At 44.1% G+C, this 20,051-nt stretch overlaps 1 protein-coding gene across 2 annotated transcripts; it reads right to left on the bottom strand.

The window, feature by feature from the left end:
• Window positions 1-1,657: 1,657 nt before the first annotated feature.
• Window positions 1,658-19,659, bottom strand: LOC139159766 (zinc finger protein 665-like). Of its 2 annotated transcripts, XR_011557847.1 has the most exons (6): window positions 19,497-19,659; window positions 14,771-14,908; window positions 12,872-12,998; window positions 3,647-5,243; window positions 2,264-2,697; window positions 1,658-1,861 (listed from the first exon to the last, which is right to left on the bottom strand). XR_011557847.1 is itself a non-coding variant. In XM_070737144.1 (5 exons), the coding sequence occupies exons 1-5, from the start codon at window positions 19,521-19,523 to the stop codon at window positions 2,448-2,450; spliced, it is 2,139 nt and encodes a 712-aa protein (XP_070593245.1). In that variant the 5' UTR covers window positions 19,524-19,659; the 3' UTR covers window positions 1,658-2,447. The 2 variants fall into 2 exon arrangements, 1 of the variants encoding a protein (XP_070593245.1); XM_070737144.1 differs by having other exon boundaries at window positions 1,658-2,697.
• Between the last annotated feature and the right edge of the window lie 392 nt (window positions 19,660-20,051).

Consider the following 20,051-nt stretch of genomic DNA (forward strand, 5'->3'; position numbering starts at 1 on the left):
AGGGAATTATTTGTTTAGCAGAGTGATGGCGTTTCTTGTGTCTAGTTGTCTTGGTGTGCGGTGGTCTGTAGCGACGTTTTGAGGGTAGGAGTTGAAACAGTTTGTGTCCAGGATGCAAGGGGTCAGTAAATATTTCCCCAGCCCTCTGACTCATGCAGTATACAGGCCCCCAATGGAAGGCAGGTCAGCAGCAATTGTTTTTTCTGCAGTTCTGATTATCCTCTGAAGTCTTTGTCGGTTTTATTGGGTTGCAGAACCAAAACAGAGTTATAGAGGTGCAGATGGAAGGCTGAGTCAACCTGGAGCTGGTGGTGAGATTTGAACTGCTGAACTTCAACTAGCGGTTACAGTTACTGCAGCTAGCAGCCACCCGGCTCTACAGGTACAAATTAACAGAGTTGGAAAGGACCTTGTAGGTCATCTAGTCCAACCCCCTGCTTAGGGCTCTAGCCGGAAGAGGAGGGAGGATTGGAAACTTCTTCCAGCTCCTCAGTCATAAAATCTCCCCCCCCCCAGAAGCCATGAAGTGAACCCACAGTAAAAAAACTTTCGCAACTGCAAGCTCCTCCCCCTTCCAGACCCCCAATTATGTAAGGGTGGGGGAGGACCCCTCCTCTCCCAGCATTAACCCGCCTACATGGCATATTTTTGGTCCCAGGAGGCTGCAGGGGGCCCTGCTAGGCCAAAAATGGGTTAGGGGGACCTGTGTGGGGTGGGGGGAGTGTGTGGGGTTGTGTGCGCATGTGTTGAGGAGTGTAGGGAGGTTGTATGTGGGTGCAGGGGGCACACCACATGCACATTGCATTATGGTTGTGCACACACATGCTTTCCGCATACAATGACAAAAAGATTACCCATCACTGGGATAGGATATAGTATTCAATGACAAGAGACAAAAGTACAAGGAACTACTTAATGCACAGTCATGAATTAAAAAGTATCTGATATGAAATCTACATAAGACATGAATCCTGCATTTTTCCCCTGACCTCTTCCCCAGCAGCTTCACTCTACTTCCAAAACAACTAAAACTTTTCCCCCAAATAAGGAATTGTGGGGACTCTTCCTTCAGCCCCTAGCTTTGACCAGATGGGAAACATTGTCATGAGTTATAGCAATAGCACTTAAGCTTGTATACTGCTTTACAGCCCTCTCTATGTGACTTAGAGTCAGAATACTGTCCCCAACAATTTGGGTCCTTATTTTACCAGAAGGTAAATTTTATGCCAGAAGGATGGAAGGCCAAGTCAACTTTGAACCTGGTGAGTTTGGATCTGCAAAATTGCAGGCAGACCGCAGTCAGAAAAAGTAGCCTGCCGTAGAGATAAATTTCTTGTGTGTCCAATCACACTTGGCCAATAAAATTCTATTCTATTCTATTCTATTGAATTCTAACTACTGCGCCACTACAGCCCATGGATAGAAACATCTCATTTACGCCTGGAGATTGAGGATTTTAAAAAAAGAGGGGAGGAGGAGAAATTATCTATAATTTTACAAAAGATACAGCCCCAGAAAGCAGCATGTTCCAAGAGAAAGGGTGGAGATGTGTGTGGGGAACCATTTCAAATAGATTCTTCAATAATTAAATTAAGAGAGAATTCTAGCCGATTTTTTGAATAACTGGGTAGAATAAGCTTGTGGAGCTGAGGAAGTAGGTATTAGCCTTTATTAAAGTTCAAAGTCCATTGAGGTATTTGTGTATCAGTCAGTTTCACACTTTTATCACAACACTTTTAATCTGTGCAGCTCATTCAAATTCACGTTGTGAGTTTAGGGTCAGTCCTGTTATTCAGAGTTTGTATGTATGCGAGGCATTTCTCTCAAAAATAACATCTCATGGGAAAATGAAGCCATAAATGTCGGTTGGCGGGACCCAGAGGAAGAGCCTTCTCTGTGGCGGCTCCGGCCCTCTGGAATCAGCTCCCTCCAGAGATTAGAACTGCCCCCACCCTCCTTGCCTTTCGTAAACTCCTTAAAACCCACCTCTGTCGTCAAGCGTGGGGGAACTGAAACACCTCCCCCTGCCTATGTAGTTTTATGTGTATATGACTGTATGTATGTTTTTTATATATTGGGGTTCTTTGTTTTTAGACTTTTTAAAATGTATTCTTGTTATTTTAGAGTTTAACTATTAGATTTGTCATTATATATTGTTTTTATTATTGCTGTGAGCCGCCCCGAGTCTACGGAGAGGGGCGGCATACAAATCTAAATAATAATAATAATAATAATAATAATAATAATAATAATAATAATGAATTCAAAGATCCATTTGAATATTTTCTCCCAGTGGGCATGTTTATATTCCCATGTGGTTTCTTTTAGGCCTGATCATGTTACTCCTCTGATTGAACATTTCTCCACAGTGCACATATTTCTATTATTTTTTCCCCCACAAGCGTCCTTTTTTTCACGAGAAAAGATTTGGAAGGAAAGTTTCTGCCTTATGTTTTTTCTCGCGTGTGGATTCTTTCGTGTTGCGAAAGGTGATTGGTCTGGCTGAAGCACTTCCCGCAGCCTGCGCATTTGTAGGGTTTCTCCCCCGTGTGGATCCTTTTGTGTTTGACAAGGTTCGCGTTCTGCGTGAAGCTCTTTCCGCACTCTGGGCATTTGTAGGGTTTTTCTCCTGTGTGGATCCTTTTATGGCAAAGGAAATTACTGTATTTACAGAAGCTCTTTCCACAGTCCGTGCACCTATAGAAACATAGAAACATAGAAGACTGATGGCAGAAAAAGACCTCATGGTCCATCTAGTCTGCCCTTATACTATTTCCTGTATTTTATCTCACAATGGATATATGTTTATCCCAGGCATGTTTAAATTCAGCTACTGTGGATTTACCAACCACGTCTGCTGAAAGTTTGTTCCAAGGATCTACTACTCTTTCAGTGAAATAATATTTTCTCACGTTGCTTTTGATCTTTCCCCCAACTAACTTCAGATTGTGTCCCCTTGTTCTTGTGTTCACTTTCCTATTAACAACCCTTCCCTCCTGAACCTTATTTAACCCTTTAACATATTTAAATGTTTCAATCATGTCCCCCCTTTTCCTTCTGTCCTCCAGACTATACAGGTTGAGTTCATTAAGTCTTTCCTGATACGTTTTATGCTTAAGACTTTCCACCATTCTTGTAGCCCATCTTTGGACCCGTTCAATTTTGTCAATATCTTTTTGTAGGTGAGGTCTCCAGAACTGAACACAGTATTCCAAATGTGGTCTCACCAGCGCTCTATATAAGGGGATCACAATCTCCCTCTTCCTGCTTGTTATACCTCTAGTTATGCAGCCAAGCATCCTACTTGCTTTTCCTACTGCCCGACCACACTGCTCACCCATTTTGAGACTGTCAGAAATCACTACCCCTAAATCCTTCTCTTCTGAAGTTTTTGCTAACACAGAACTGCCAATGCAATACTCAGATTGAGCATTCCTTTTCCCCAAGTGCATTATTTTACATTTGGAAACATTAAACTGCAGTTCCCATTGCTTTGACCATTTATCTAGTAAAGCTAAATCATTAACCATATTACAGACCCCTCCAGGAATATCAACCCTATTGCACACTTTAGAGTCATCGGCAAATAGGCAAACCTTCCCTACCAAACCTTCCCCTACGTCACTCATAAACATTTTAAACAAACCTGTAGGGTTTCTCCCCTGTGTGGATTCTGACGTGGATTTGAAGACCTGAACGTCCACTGAATTTCTTTCCGCAAATCAAGCATACGTAGGGTTTCTCCCCAGTGTGGGTTCGTTGATGTCTTGTGAAGCAATCCCTATAGGAAAATCTCTTTCCGCACTCCGTGCATTTATACGGCTTCTCCCCTGTGTGTTTTCTTCGATGAGACGTAAGCCGGCTGCTTTTATTAAACCCCTTTCCACACTCTGGGCACGTATATGGTTTCTCTCCCGTGTGAATCCTTTTATGACAAATAAAGTCACTGCTACAACCGAAACTCCTCCCACACTCCTTGCAGTGGTACGGCTTCTCCCCCGTGTGAATCCGCTGGTGTTGCAAAAGCTTATAGTTCTGATTGAAGCATTTCCCGCACTCCGCACATTTATAGGGGGTTTCTCCCGTGTGGATTTTTTTGTGCTGCAAAAGGCTACCGTTGTGCCCGAAACTTTTCCCACACTCCGCGCACCGGTAGGGTTTTTCTCCCGTGTGAATCCTTTTATGGCAAATAAACTGACTGCTCTGATTAAAACTCTTTCCACAGTCCGAGCACGTGTAAGGTTTTTCCCCCGTGTGAATCCGCTTGTGTTGCAAAAGGTTGCTTTTCTGACTGAAGTTCTTCCCGCACTCCGAACACCGGTAGGGTTTCTCTCCTGTATGGATCCTCTTGTGTTCCGCAAGGTGACAGTTCCGCCTGAAGTTCTTCCCGCACTCCAGGCATTTGAAGGGTTTTTCCCCCGTGTGGGTCCTCACGTGGCAAACGAGGACACTGTTGTCGCGGAAGCTCTTCCCACACTCCGTACACATGTAGGGTTTCTCCTCCGTGTGGCCCCTTACGTGCTTCACCAGGTTCGAACGTCCACTGAACTGCCTTCCACACTGCAAGCACGTATACGGTTTCTCCCCCGTGTGTGACCGTTGATGTCTTGTAAGGTGACCGCTTTGACTGAAACTCCGTCCACACACCAGGCATACGTACGGCTTCTCCCCTGTGTGGGTCCGTTCATGTATGGCCAAGTTTCCCCTCTGAGCAAATGTCTTTTCACACTTCAGACATTCATAAAGTTTCTCCCTTGGGGGAATTTTGGGAGGTAAAGTAAGTAATTGGTTTTTATTGAAATCCACTCCGCACTCATACCGTTTCTCCTCTTTATGGGAAACTTTATCACTGCCAAAACGGAAATTCTCCCCACAATGTATAAATGCATACGGTGTCTCTTGGATGGACGATGGACGATGTAAATCAAAGTAGGAGGTAGAGCTGATACTTTGCTCATCCTCTTGATATTCATATTGTTCTTCTTCGGTCGGGGTTACAGAATATTTAGCAAAATCAGAGTTCTCTTTGTCTCCTTTGCCACATGTGGGATATTTTCCCTCTTCTGCTTGTTGGTCAACTTCCTGGGTTGGCAGATAAAGGACTTCATTGTATGCTGGAGATTCCTCCCCTCTGTTCAATTTACAGGTTTTCTTAATCCCTTGTGACAGGTCTTGATCTGCAGACATGTCTTCTTCAGACTTGATCATTTGCTCCCTGTAGTTCTTCTGCTCTTGTCCATAAGCTGATTGGAAGAAAGAAAAAGCCACAAAAAGGGGAAAAAAAAGTTTTATAAAATATTCATGAACGGAAAGCACTGTAAACATTTTCGCACAAACAAAATTTTGCTGGTTTTGTCTATGTATACATACATAGTTAACACTATTTATATACATAGAACACTGTACATTTATGATTTCCTTTAAATGTCATGTGAATGCTGAGAAGATGCTAAACTGCCACTGCACATGATATCACTGCAGAAATGTTAAAAAACAAATTTAAATTGCTTGTGTGGCAGCTGTGTAATAGTTTAAGGTATGAACTGGATTCACTGCTACTTATGTTCTTGAAATCGCATCAGGTTTCCAGACAGCACCTTCTCTTTATTGTATTGTATTTATTAGATTTGTATGCCGCCCCTCTCCGAAGACTCGGGGCGGCAAACAACAATAAAAAAGACAATGTGAACAAATCTAATATTGAAAATAATCTAAACCCCCCCAATTTAAAGAACCAATCATACATACAAGCATACCAAGTATAAATTCTATCAGCTTAGGGGGAAGGGAAAATTTCAATTCCCCCAGGCCTGACGACAGAGGTGGGTTTTAAGGAGCTTGCGAAATGCAAGGAAGGTGGGGGCAACTCTGATATCTGGGGGGAGCTGGTTCCAGAGGGTTGGGGCCGCCACAGAGAAGGCTCTTCTCCTGGGTCCCGCCAAATGACATTGTTTATTCGACGGGACCCAGAGAAGGCCAACTCTGTGGGACCTAACCGGTCGCTGGGATTCGTGCGGCAGAAAGCGGTCCCGGAGATATTCTGGTCCGATGCCATGAAGGGCTTTATAGGTCATAACCAACATTTGAATTGTGACCGGAAATTGATCGGCAACCAATGCAGATTGCGGAGTGTTGGTGTAACATGGGCATACCTGCGGAAGCCCATGATTGCTCTCGCAGCTGCATTCTGCACAATCTGAAGTTTCTGAACACTTTTCAAAGGTAGCCCCATGTAGAGAGCATTACAGTAGTCGAACCTCGAGGTGATGAGGGCATGAGTGACTGTGAGCACTGAGTCCTGGTCTAGATAGGGCCGCAACTGGTGCACCAGGCAAACCTGGGCAAACGTCCCCCTCGCCACAGCTGAAAGGTGTTCCTCTAATGTGAGCTGTGGATCGAGGAGGACACCCAAGTTGCGGACCCTCTCTGAGGGAGTCAATAATTCACCCCCCAGGGCTATGGACAGACAGATGGAATTGTCCTTGGGAGGCAGAACCCACAGCCACTCCGTCTTATCCGGGTTGAGTTTGAGTCTGTTGACACCCATCCAGACCCCAACAGCCTCCAGGCACCGGCACATCACTTCCACTGCTTTGTTGACAGTAACAGGTTAACAGTAACCTATAAACTATCTTGGGCTGAAGCAAATGCCACTTATTCTCAGTTTAAAAATGATTTACTCAGAGCCAAATGAGGAGCTTTGCTCAGCAGATATATTCTGATTGTTTCCAGAGAGAGAAATATCTGCCTCTATCTAGGATCGAACACACACCCCTCCAGTTGGTTTCATTCTTCTTGTAGGAAAACTTTTGAGAGCTACAGACAAGGGAAATCATTGTTCAGAAAGATCTACTGTATTTTGTGGAGTATAAGACACAGCTTTTTAACCCCCAAAAGAGGGTGAAAACTTGGTTGCATCTTATACACTGAATGTAGCCCCACACAGCCACCTGCACCCTTTGTTCTCTGCCTCCCAGCAATTTTCCTCCTTGCAGCAAACAGAACAGAGCCTGTTAACCCAAGCAACTGATTATCAGCTTCCAGACTCTCAGCTGATTTGAGGCTGCATAGAAACATAGAAACATAGAAGTCTGACGGCAGAAAAAGACCTCATGGTCCATCTAGTCTGCCCTTATACTATTTTCTGTATTTTATCTTAGGATGGATATATGTTTATCCCAGGCATGTTTAAATTCAGTTACTGTGGATTTATCTACCACATCTGCTGGAAGTTTGTTCCAAGGATCTACTACTCTTTCAGTAAAATAATATTTTCTCATGTTGCTTTTGATCTTTCCCCCAACTAACTTCAGATTGTGTCCCCTTGTTCTTGTGTTCACTTTCCTATTAAAAACACTTCCCTCCTGGACCTTATTTAACCCTTTAATATATTTAAATGTTTCGATCATGTCCCCCCTTTTCCTTCTGTCCTCCAGACTATACAGATTGAGTTCATTAAGTCTTTCCTGATACGTTTTATGCTTAAGACCTTCCACCATTCTTGTAGCCTGTCTTTGGACCCGTTCAATTTTGTCAATATCTTTTTGTAGGTGAGGTCTCCAGAACTGAACACAGTATTCCAAATGTGGTCTCACCAGCATTCTATATAGTGGGATCATAATCTCCCTCTTCCTGCTTGTTATACCTCTAGCTATGCAGCCAAGCATCCTACTTGCTTTCCCTACCGCCTGACTGCACTGTTCACCCATTTTGAGACTGTCAGAAATCACTACCCCTAAATCCTTTTCTTTTTCAGTATTTGCCAACACTGAACTGCCAATACAATACTCAGATTGAGGATTCCTTTTCCCCAAGTGCATTATTTTACATTTGGAAACATTAAACTGCAGTTTCCATTGCTTAGACCATTTATCTAGTAAAGCTAAATCATTTACCATATTACAGACGCCTCCAGGAATATCAACCCTATTGCACACTTTAGAGTCATTGGCAAATAGGCAAACCTTCCCTACCAAACCTTCCCCTATGTCACTCACAAATATATTAAAAAGAATAGGACCCAGAACAGATCCTTGTGGCACACCGCTTGTAACCTGACTCTGCTCAGAATACTCGCCATTAACAATAACTCTCTGATGTCTACGCTTCAGCCAGCTGCAAATCCATTGAACTATCCAGGGATTAAGTCCAATCTTCACTAATTTATCTATCAGCTCTTTATGTGGAACCGTATCAAAGGCTTTGCTGAAGTCCAGGTAGGCAATATCCACGGCACCACCTTCATCCAACACCTTTGTGACATAGTCAAAGAAATCAATGAGATTAGTCTGACATGATTTGCCTTCAGTAAAGCCATGCTGATTTGGGTCTAATAAGTTATTGTTATTTATATGCTGATTTATCCTCTTTTTGAGTAGAGTCTCCATCATTTTAACTACAACTGATGTCAAGCTAACTGGCCTGTAGTTACCAGCTTCTTCTCTACTGCCCTTCTTGTGAATAGGCACAACACTGGCCATTCTCCAATCCTCAGGAACTTCTCCTGTTAACAAGGATTGGTTAAACAAATCAGTCAGGGGGGTAGCAATGACAGATCTGAGTTCTTTAAGAACTCTGGGGTGGATGCCATCTGGACCCATTGCCTTATTTATCTTTAATCGTTCAAGTTCTTCTAAGACATCGGCTTCTAAGATCACTGGAGCTGAATCCGTACAGCTGGAAGCAATGCTATATCCCTCTATAGTATTATTTTGTAAGGTGTCTTTTGAGAAAACTGAACAGAAGTAGCTATTGAAATGGTCAGCGATCTCCTTATTCCCATTAATGCATGTATTATTCCCGGTACTAAGCATGATTGAGGCTTTAGGCAGGCAAGCCACATGTTAAACTGAAGGTGAAACTAAAGCTGCAAGGAGGAAAATTGCTGGGAGATAGAGGCAGATTTTTATTTTTTTGTGCTAATGAGACTGCTGATCCTGGATGCAAGGAGGCAAGTCAATAACTATAAATGTCTGTAGAATGTTCAAATTATTAGACTTATTTTTTAAAACTTCTTTATTGTTGTTCTAGACAACTCAACAAAATGAAGAAGCTTTTTAAAATATACTGCTCAAAAAAACCAAATAACACATCCTAGATCTGAATGAATGAAATATTCTCATTGAATATTTCATTTGCACAACTATTCCATTTGCACAGCAGCATGCAAAATGGATTGTCAATCAGTGTTGCTTTCTAAGTGGATAGTTTGATTTCATAGAAGTTTGATTTACTTGGAGTTATATTCTGTTGTTTAAGTGTTCCCTTTATTTTTTTTTGAGCAGTGTAAATGCTTGATCTGAAGAGGGCCAGTGCTATTGCTCCGAGTCTTCGGAGAGGGGTGGCATACAAGTCTAATAAATAATAATAATAATAATAATAATAATGATGATGATGATGATGGTGGTGGTGGTGGTGGTGATGATGATGATGATAATAATAATAATAATAATAATAATAATAATAATAAAAATAATATTGTATCTTCTTTTAAATAGCAGAGTATAACTGTACTTCCAGAAAGTCACATCAATTTTAACAGCATCTGTACAAGCATAGTCTGAAATGTAACAGTGTCCCTGTTTTAGTATTAAGATATGGCAGCTGAGTTAAACCTTGACTTAGTAATGTTTGGAGTAGATCTACTTAAATAAATGGGAGGAGATAGTGTGACTCCATTTAAGAAAACTTTCTGGCATTAATATACTGCCATAATGCACATTTCTCCAATTCCTTGCTACTTCTACAGATCAGGCACACATGCATTGAAATACACAGCAAACAGTGTATATCACCTGTGCTGTTTTCTGGGATACAAGTTGCTGGGAGGCAGAGGCAGATCCCCCCCCCCCCCGTTTTCCTCCCCCAAAACTAAGGTGTGTCTTATACTCTGGTGCGTCTAATACTCTGAAAAATGCAGTAACAATGAGGAAGCTAGCCTGAGATATACATTCATATTTAGTGCTGGCCCAAATTCTGCATTTCTTAAGCCTTAACCTATGCCCCACATATATAGTAATGCTTGACATATTTAGGGTACAAAAGTACATTTTGTGTTTATAATCTATGCCTTGCAGCCGGTGGAACATAGCTGTGCTACAGGAAAAGGACATGGCTTTGATGGTGTATAGATAGATATGCCACCTGCTCTCAAGGCACATAGCTTCATGCATGAACCCACATACTAACCGCAAGTTCCTTTTTGTTGTACATTCTACATCTATATTAGAAACATAGAAACATAGAAGACTGATGGCAGAAAAAGACCTCATGGTCCATCTAATCTGCCCTTATACTATTTCCTGTATTTTATCTTACAATGGGTATATGTTTATCCCAGGCATGTTTAAATTCAGTTACTGTGGATTTATCAACTATGTCTGCTGGAAGTTTGTTCCAAGGATCTACTACTCTTTCAGTGAAATAATATTTTCTCATGTTGCTTTTGATCTTTCCCCCAACTAACTTCAGATTGTGTCCCCTTGTTCTTGTGTTCACTTTCCTATTAAAAACACTTCCCTCCTGAACCTTATTTAACCCTTTAAGATATTTAAATGTTTCGATCATGTCCCCCCTTTTCCTTCTGTCCTCCAGACTATACAGATTGAGTTCATGAAGTCTTTCCTGATACGTTTTATGCTTAAGACCTTCCACCATTCTTGTAGCCCGTCTTTGGACCCGTTCAATTTTGTCAATATCTTTTTGTAGGTGAGGTCTCCAGAACTGAACACAGTATTCCAAAGTATTGTAACCCTTTTTTACTTTCTTTATAAGGAAACGTTGACAACTAGTATCTGATTGGCTAATATCGTGTGTTTTTTGTACTCCTTTGGAAATGTATAAAGAGCCCTAAAAAACAATCCAAGGCGTTCAGACATTGCTTTTATATCTTCTGAACCTGATGCATGCATCAAATAAACCTGAGTTATGCGATCTCCTTGTGGTCTCCATTCCCTTGACTGGCAACTGAGTTTTGCCGCAACAACAGCTAGTATGAAAATTGTCACCAGACAACCTAAGAAACTGGGGGATTATAAAAAATAGATGTCAGAGACATTCTGGTCAGTACCTTCCTCACCTGCTCTACAATTGGATCAGAAAGAAATGACAATCTTCACTGAAGAACTTCCTCAAATGCTCAAATAACAAAGTTCCCATAAAGCAAGGGTCTCCAACTTGTGGCCTGTGGCCCACTACCAGACCACAGGCTAATCGCCACTGAGCCATGTGAGAGGATGGCCCTCTTGTGGGAACCTCATCATGGATCCACTCATTATTATTATTATTATTTATTAGATTTGTATGCCACCCCTCTCCGAAGACTCGAGGCGGCTCACAACAGTAATAAAAAGGCAATAGAACAATAGAACAAATCTAATAATAAAAAGATATATAAAACCCCAACAATTAAAAACCATACAGCACATACATACCAAACATAAAATATAAAAGCCTGGGGGAGATGTCTTAGTTCCCCCATGCCTGGCGATAAAGGTGGGTCTTGAGTAATTTGCGAAAGACAAGGAGGGTGGGGGCCTTTCTAATCTCCGGGGGGAGTTGATTCCAGAGGGCCGGGGCCACCACACAGAAGGCTCTTCCCCTGGGGCCCACCAAGCGACATTGTTTGGTTGACGGGACCTGGAGAAGGCCAACTCTGTGGGACCTTATCGGCCGTTGGGATTCGTGCGGTAGAAGGCGGTTCTGGAGGTATTCTGGCCCAATGCCATGTAGGGCTTTAGAATAGAATAGAATAGAATTTTTATTGGCCAAGTGTGATTGGACACACAAGGAATTTGTCTTGGTGCATATTTAAAGGTCATAACCAACACTTTGAACTGTGACCGGAAACTGATCGGCAGCCAGTGCAGGCCACGTAGTGCTGATGAGACGTGGGCATATCTAGGAAGGCCCATGATTGCTCTCACAGTTGCATTCTGCACGATCTGAAGTTTCTGAACACTCTTCAGAGGTTGCCCCTTGTAGAGAGCATTGCAGTAATCGAATCTCGAGGTAATGAGGGCATGAGCGACTGTGAGCAATGACTCCCTGTCCAGGTAGGGCCGCAACTGGTGCACCAGGCGAACCTGGGCAAACGCCCCCCTCGCCACAGCCGAAAGATGGTGTTCCAATATTAGCTGTGGATTCAGGAGGACGCCCAAGTTGCGAACCCTCTCTGAGAGGGTCAATAATTCCCCCCCAGGGTAATGGACGAACAGATGGAATTGTCCTTGGGAGGCAAGACCCACAGCCACTCCGTCTTGTCTGGATTGAGTTTGAGCTTGTTGACATCCATCCAGACCCCAACAGCCTCCAGGCACCGGCACATCACTTCCACTGCTTCGTTGACTGGACATGGTGTGGAGATGTACACCTGGGTATCATCCGCATACTGATGATACCTCACCCCATGCCCTTGGATGATCTCACCCAGCGGTTTCATGTAGATATTAAATAGCAGGGGGGGGGGAGAGGACCGAACCCTGAGGCATGCAAGCATTGTCATGGGCACTCAAAGCCCTATTTGTGTAAGCGTTGTCATGGGCGCTCATGACCCCCCTCGTGCCTGTGTTGCTGCAAACATTGTGGGCACTTGTGCACGCGCACAAAGATGCACAGGTGCTTGCCCCTCCCACAAAATGATCCTCTCTTTTCCTCCTGCCTCCATTTCCAGGCTGCCAATCCGGTAAATTGGGGAAATGTGCAGTAAAGTATTTCTAGTGATCATCAACCTCTACATAAATTTAATTTGATCTTAGAAATAAAAAGGCCGAGAATGTTCTTTTTTTTTTTTTTTAGAAAAAAAGGTGTCGTCATCATCTCATCACAAACAATTTCCACAATTATTTGAACCCAGAACAAAATGGAGACTTACCCAAAGCGGCAACACTCCTAAAATTCTCCAGCATGACTTCCTCATGTAAGGCTCTTTGGCTAGGATCCAGCAATGCCCACTCTTCCTCCGTGAAATACACAGCCACCTCCTCGAAGGAGACTGGATCCTGAAAGTCAAACAAAAAGTACCTTAACAAGAGACTCAAGAATTTATTTATTTTATTAGATTTATAGGCCGCCTTTCTCGCAGATTCAGGGCGGCTTACAAGGATAAACAGTAGCAATAAATACAATTTATTGGGCTATGTCCCACAGAGTTGGGCCGATTAGGTCCCTCAGAGTTGGCCTTCTCCGGGTCCCGTCGACGAAACAATGTGGTCTGACGGGACCCAGGGGAAGAGCCTTCTCTGTGGTGGCCTCGACCCTCTGGAATCAACTTCCCCCCCCGGAGATCAGGACTGCCCCCACCCTCCTTGCCTTTCACAAACTTGTGAAGAGCGATCAAGCAGTGGAACAACTTGCTTATGGAGTTTGTGAGAGCTCCAACAGTTGAAACCTTCAAAAGGAATTTGGACTGCCATCTGTCTGAAGTGCTGTAGGGGCTTGAGCAGGGGGTTGGACTAGATCAGTGGTCCCCAACGTTTTTTCCACCAGGGACCAGTTTCAGCAAGGCAATTTTTCTATGGCCCGGTGGGGGCGGAAAGGGGTGTGGTTGGGGGCGGGATTAAGCATGGGGGTGCTGGTCCTTCCCGCCCCTCTTTCCCACCATCACCCTGTGGCCGGCAGAATCTGCCTCCCAAACCCTCTTGCCCGGCGGCAGGTGAAGCGCTGGAGGGAGGGGGTCAGGCCGACCCTCCTGCCTCCCCCCCCCCAGCCAAAAACGCAAAGGCGTGCCACGGCAGAAGCCAAAAGAGGCTTGAGCCTCCCGGTCCTTCCCGCCCCTCTGTCCCGTCCATCGCCCTGTGGCCGGCAGAACCTGCCTCCCGAGGCCTCTTTCCCAGCGGGAGATGAAGCACTGGAGGGAGGGGGCGGCGGCAGGAGGACTGGCAGCTGCTGACTCCACGGACCGGTGCAACATGCCCCGCGGCCCGGTACTGGTCCGCGGCCCGGTGGTTGGGGACCCCTGGACTAGATGACCCACAAGGTCCCTTCCAACTCTATTCTCTTGCTCTAAATAGGTTTCTCTGGTTGTTTTGTGAGTACTCCCAACTAATATATTAAGAATATAGAAGGCACAAAAGAGCACAACCTCCTCCCCGGCAAACGCACAAATGATTCCATGAATATATTCTTCTCAATATGTCCTGCTTCACCCACTAACTTGGAAACAGGACTGTGCCACTGAATCCTAATGGTGATACTTGACCTCCTTATCTGCATTGAGTGTCATGACAGAACCAGATCCCAAAATGTTTCCTTATTTGTTTGTTTGTTTGTTTATTTATTGATTGATTGTTAGAGTTGAAAGGGACCATAAAGGCCATCGAGTTCAACCCCCTACCCAAGCAGGAACCCTATAGTACACCAGTCAAGTGGCAGTTCAATCTTCTCTTAAAAATGTCCAGAGTGTTGGAGTTCACAACGTCCGCTGGTAGGTTGTTCCATTGGTTGATCGCTCTGACCGTCAGGAAGTTCCTCCTTATCTCCATGTTGAATCTCTCCTTGGTCAGCTTCCAGACGTTGTTCCTCATCTGGCCCTCTGGTGCCCTGAAGAATAAAGTGATCCCCTCCTCTCTGTGACATCCCCTCGTATACTTGTAGACTGCTATCATGTCCACTCTGGCCCTCCTTCTCTCTAGGCTATCCATGCCCAGTTCCCGCAGTCTCTCTTTGTAAGTCTTGGTTTCCGAACCCTTAATCATCTTGGTTGCTGTTTTTTGCACCTTCTCCAGAGTTTCAATGTCTCTTTTGAAGTGTTGTTCTTCTAAAGCTTTCCTACCTGAGCTGTTGATGATCCATGACAACGAAGATTTTGATCCTCCTCAAAGATGCCTCTCCATAGTTGCTTCATAGATGAAGGATGGGAGCAACTTTCTCTTCCTTCAGGAGTTACCAAGACTGACTGCTTCAGAGGTTCCTGCATTTGAAACCATCAGCCAGAATGACAGAAAAATTATTAGATTATAACAACTGAACATTGTATGAAAGGGGCTTCTTCTCCCACCCTCAAATGGACCATGCTATATAACAATAGCAATAGCACTTAGACTTATATACCACCTTATAGTGCTTTACAGCCCACTCTAAGCGGTTTACAATCTAGGTCCTCATTTTACCGATTATTATTATTATTATTATTATTATTATTATTATTATTATTATTTATTAGATTTGTATGCCACCCCTCTCCGGAGACTCGGAGCGGCTCACAACAACAAAACAGTACAAATCCAATGGTTAAAACAATTTAAAACCCTTAACATAAAAAACAATCATACATCTCATACAAACCATATGTAAAACGGAAACGGCCCAGGGGAATCAATTTCCCCATGCCTGACGGCAGAGTTGGGTTTTAAGGAGTTTGCAAAAGGCAAGGAGGGTGGGGGCAATCCTAATCTCCCGGGGGGAGTTGATTCCAGAGGGTCGGGGCCGCCACAGAGAAGGCTCTTCCCCGGGATCACACCAGACAACATTGTTTCGTCGACGGGACCTAGAAAAGGCCAACTCTGTGGGACTTAACCGATTGCTGGAATTCATGCGGCAGAAGGTGGTCCCAGAGATATTGTGGTCCGATGCCATGAAGGGCTTTATAGGTCATAACCAACATTTTTAATTGCGACCGGAAACTGATCGGCAACCAGTGCAGACTGCGGAGTGTTGATGTAACATCGGCATACCTAGAGAAGCCCATGATTGTTCTCGCAGCTGAATTCTGCATGATCTGAAGTTTCTGAACACTCTTCAAAGGTAGCCCCATGTAGAGAGCATTACAGTAGTCGAACCTCGAGGTGATGAGGGCATGAGTGACTGTGAGCAGTGACTCCCGGTCCAGGTAGGGCCACAACTGGTGCACCAGGCGAACCTGGGCAAACGCCCCCCTCGCCACAGCTGAAAGATGGTTCTCTAATGTAAGCTGTGGATCGAGGAGGCCGCCCAAGTTGTGGACCCTCTCTGAGGGTGTCAGTAATTCCCCCCCCCCCCCAGGTTGATGGACGGACAGATGGAATTGTCCTTGGGAGGCAAAACCCACAGCCACTCCGTCTTATCAGGGTTGAGTTTGAGTCTGTTGACACCCATCCAGACTCCAACAGCCTCCAGGCACCGGCACATCACTTCCACTGCTTCATTGGTCTCGGAAGGGTGGAAGGCTGAGTCAACCTTATATCCATTTGGATTCCCTTTGGATACTTCTCCATCCTGTGTAATAATCTGGATGGAGAAACATCATTCTGGGACTGTTTAGAGATTATTAGAGTTGGAAGGGACCTTGTAGGTCATCTAGTCCAACTCCTCGCTCTAGCAGGAGTCCCTACAGCATTTCGGACAAATGGGAGTCCAATCTCCCTTTGAAAGTCTCAAGTGTTGAAGCTCCCACAATCTTCTCAGGCAAGCTGTTCCACTGGTTGATCACTCGCGCCTATGTCAATTCAATTCAATTCAATTTATTAGATTTATATGCCGCCCCTCTCCGAAGACTCGGTGCAGGCGTTGGTGATACATTAACGGCTTGCCATACTATCTAAAGAAGGCCTGATGTTTATGGGAATTTTTTGGGTTTTTCCACTGGGGTTTTATAGTTTTAGACTTCTACATTTGACTTCTTTTTTATTGTATTTGTATCTTTTTTATGTTATTGTGAGCCACCCTGAGTTCTTTGGGATTGGGCAGCATAGGACTCAAATTAAATAAATAAATAGACTTGGGAGGAGTGATTTTCATGAGGGAACAGATGCAGCCACAAAACATTATTTCAAATGGTTCAAGGTTATCCTATGTGCACCCACCTGGGTGGAAGCAGAAGGAGCACTGGCTAAATTGGAACAATCTGAGTGGGCAACGTGACAAGTTTGTGGGTGAGAGGGGGGAAAAGGGATGTGAACTTTCAACTGGGTGGGAAACTCAAATTCAGGCTTCCCAGCATAGGTGCTAGGATGGCTCCGGAAATAAATTGGAACTTTGAGTAAGTACTTTGACTTGGACTCTGATTTAGCTTGGATGCTACCTGGAACCTTGACAACCTGACTGAAAAGTCATGTGACCATGGCATCAGGCCAGAATATCTCCGAGACCGCCTTCTGCCACACGAATCCCAGCAACCTGTTAGGTCCCACAGAGTTGGCCTTCTCCGTCGACTAAACAATGTCCTCTGGCGGGACCCAGGAGAAGAGTCTTCTCTGTGGCGGCCCCGACCCTATGGAACCAGCTCCCCCCGGAGATTAGAACTCCCTCCTTGTCTTTTGTAAACTTTTTAAAACCCACCTCTGCCATCAGGCATGGGGGAACTGAGACATCTCCCCCGGGCCTATACAGTTTATGTATGGTATGTTTGTGTGTATGTTTTCTTTTAATAAGGGATTTTTAATGACTTTTAATTATTAGATTTGATATATATTGCGTTATTATTGTTGTGAGCCACCCAGAGTCTATGGAGAGGAGCGTCATACAAATCTAATAAACTGAATTGAATTGAATATCACAACAATCATTAAAGTGTGAAAAACAACCACTTCTTTCCTAGTGTCATTGTCACTTTGAACAGTAACTAAAGGAACAACTGTGTGTATGTTTGTTTTTTAATAAGGGTTTTTAGCTATTTTTAATATTAGATTTGTCATGCGCTGTTTTATTATTGTTGTTAGCCGCCCCGAGTCTACGGAGAGGGGCGTCATACAAATCTAATAAATAAATAAATAAATAAATTGTAAATTGAGGACTACCTGTAATCTGGGTGGAGAAAGAGAACTCTTGGATTGAAAGTGGAGGGAAACCAGAGCATCTTCTATTGATACAATCTGCCTTTGAGTGGAGTGGAGACCCACACCTTCTATTGTAACTTCAAACGGTCACTAAACAAACAATTCTAAATTGAGGACTACTTAGAAACATAGAAGACTGACGGCAGAAAAAGACCTCATGGTCCATCTAGTCTGCCCTTATACTATTTCCTGTATTTTATCTTACAATGGATATATGTTTATCCCAGGCATGTTTAAATTCAGTTACTGTGGATTTACCAACCACGTCTGCTGGAAGTTTGTTCCAAGGATCTACTACTCTTTCAGTAAAATAATATTTTCTCATGTTGATTTTGATCTTTCCCCCAACTAACTTCAGATTGTGTCCCCTTATTCTTGTGTTCACTTTCCTATTAAAAACACTTCCCTCCTTAACCTTATTTAACCCTTTAACATATTTAAATGTTTTGATCATGTCCCCCCTTTTCCTTCTGTCCTCCAGACTATACAGATTGAGTTCATGAAGTTTTTCCTGATACGTTTTATGCTTAAGACCTTCCACCATTCTTGTAGCCCGTCTTTGGACCCGTTCAATTTTGTCAATATCTTTTTGTAGGTGAGGTCTCCAGAACTGAACACAGTATTCCAAATGTGGTCTCACCAGCGCTCTATATAAGGGGATCACAATCTCCCTCTTCCTGCTTGTTATACCTCTAGCTATGCAGCCAAGCATCCTACTTGCTTTTCCTACCGCCTGACTGCACTGTTCACCCATTTTGAGACTGTCAGAAATCACTACCCCTAAAACCTTCTCTTCTGAAGTTTTTGCTAACTACTTTTAATTATTAGATTTGTCATACGCTGTTTTATTCTTGTTGTTAGCCGCCCCGAGTCTACGGAGAGGGGCAGCATACAAATCTAATAAATAAATAAATAAATTGTAAATTGAGGACAACCTGTAATCTGGGTGGGGAAAGAGAACTCTTGGATTGCAAGTGGAGGGAAACCAGAGCATCTTCTATTGATACAATCTGCCTTTGAGTGGAGTGGAGACTGTGGGTGGACACACAGGATTCTAGCATTTAAATTGGCGGGAGCATCTTCTACTGATAGGACCTGTTATTTTAGTCAGGTAAGGGAAATGGATCTTCTGCCCAGGAGGGGAGACCCTCACCTTCCGTTGTAACTTCGAACGGTCACTAAATGAACGGTTGTAAATCAAGGACCACTTGTAATGGGGTGGGGGTGGACACACAAAGGATTCTATGAAGGGAAACCAGAGGATCTTCTACTGATAGGACCTGTCATCTGAGTCAGGTAAGGGGAATGGATCTTTCGCCCAGGAGGGGAGACCCTCACCTGCCGTTGTAACTTCGAACGGTCACTAAATGAACGGTTGTAAATCAGGGACCACTTGTAATGGGGTTGGATACACAAAGGATTCTATGAAGGGAAACCAAAGCATCTTCTATTGATAGGACCTGTTATCTGAGCCCAATAAGGGAACTGGATCTTCCGCCCAGGAGGGGATCCAAATCCCTCTCACCTGCCGCCGCCTCCACCCGTCCTGGACCCGAGGAGCGGAAAGCTGCAGTCAGGGAGCAGCTCTCCGCCCGGCCTTCCCGCAGCCGGCCCGCCACATCTTCGGGAACACCCCGGGAAGGACCAACTCCCCCCACCCCCATTCCTCCTCCTCCCGGGATTTCAGCCTTCCGGGGGCGAAGCTGCTGCAGACCACCCGGGATCCCGCCGACGTCTGCTCCCGACCTCCTCCTCCTCAGCCGCCAGCTCCATCGGGCTGCCCCGCCGCGTCTCCTCTTGTGGCCGTCGCCTCCTCCTCCTTTCCGGGGAAAGCGGGATCGCACCTTCCCAGGGATCTCGGGATCCGGGAATCCGCCGCCGGTGAAATACAACCAACCTCTCCTCTCCTCCGGGAGGTTTGGACTACGGGCCACAGAGCGCTTCTTCCTAGAGAGGCACCGCCTTCTTCCCCCTTTGCTTCCCTCGATGTGGGAGGGAAAGTGGGGGGGGGGGGCATGAAAAAGCCTTTCATTTATAAAAGTTAAGATTCTCTCTTACAAATATAAATATTTTGATAGATCACCTAAATATTTATTGCAATTATTTTCTAGTTATTTCTCATTAATTAATTATAATTATTTCTTTCTAATTAATTCTAATTATTTTCTTTCTTTTTAAAAAAATATATTTTATTGATTTTTCAAACAAACAAACATAAGAGACATAACATACAACATTTAGTGGAGCTACAGTCGCTCCGCTCAAAGTGGAAGTCATCGTAATAATAATAAAAAATAAAAA

This window comes from Erythrolamprus reginae, chromosome 2, assembly GCF_031021105.1.
Source record: "Erythrolamprus reginae isolate rEryReg1 chromosome 2, rEryReg1.hap1, whole genome shotgun sequence".
In the NCBI taxonomy this organism is placed as follows: domain Eukaryota; kingdom Metazoa; phylum Chordata; class Lepidosauria; order Squamata; family Dipsadidae; genus Erythrolamprus; species Erythrolamprus reginae.

What these genes read in the sequence shown, in the direction of transcription:
- LOC139159766 (XM_070737144.1), bottom strand. Translation starts at nt 19,523, where the DNA reads ATGGAGCTGGCGGCTGAGGAGGAGGAG. An exon ending in TGGCGGCTGAGGAGGAGGAG is followed by an intron (nt 14,909 to 19,496) that starts GTCGGGAGCAGA and finishes TTTCAAATGCAG; the next exon opens with GAACCTCTGAAGCAGTCAGT. An exon ending in ACAGGGGAGAAACCCTACAG is followed by an intron (nt 2,698 to 3,646) that starts GTTTGTTTAAAA and finishes ATGTTTCTATAG; the next exon opens with GTGCACGGACTGTGGAAAGA.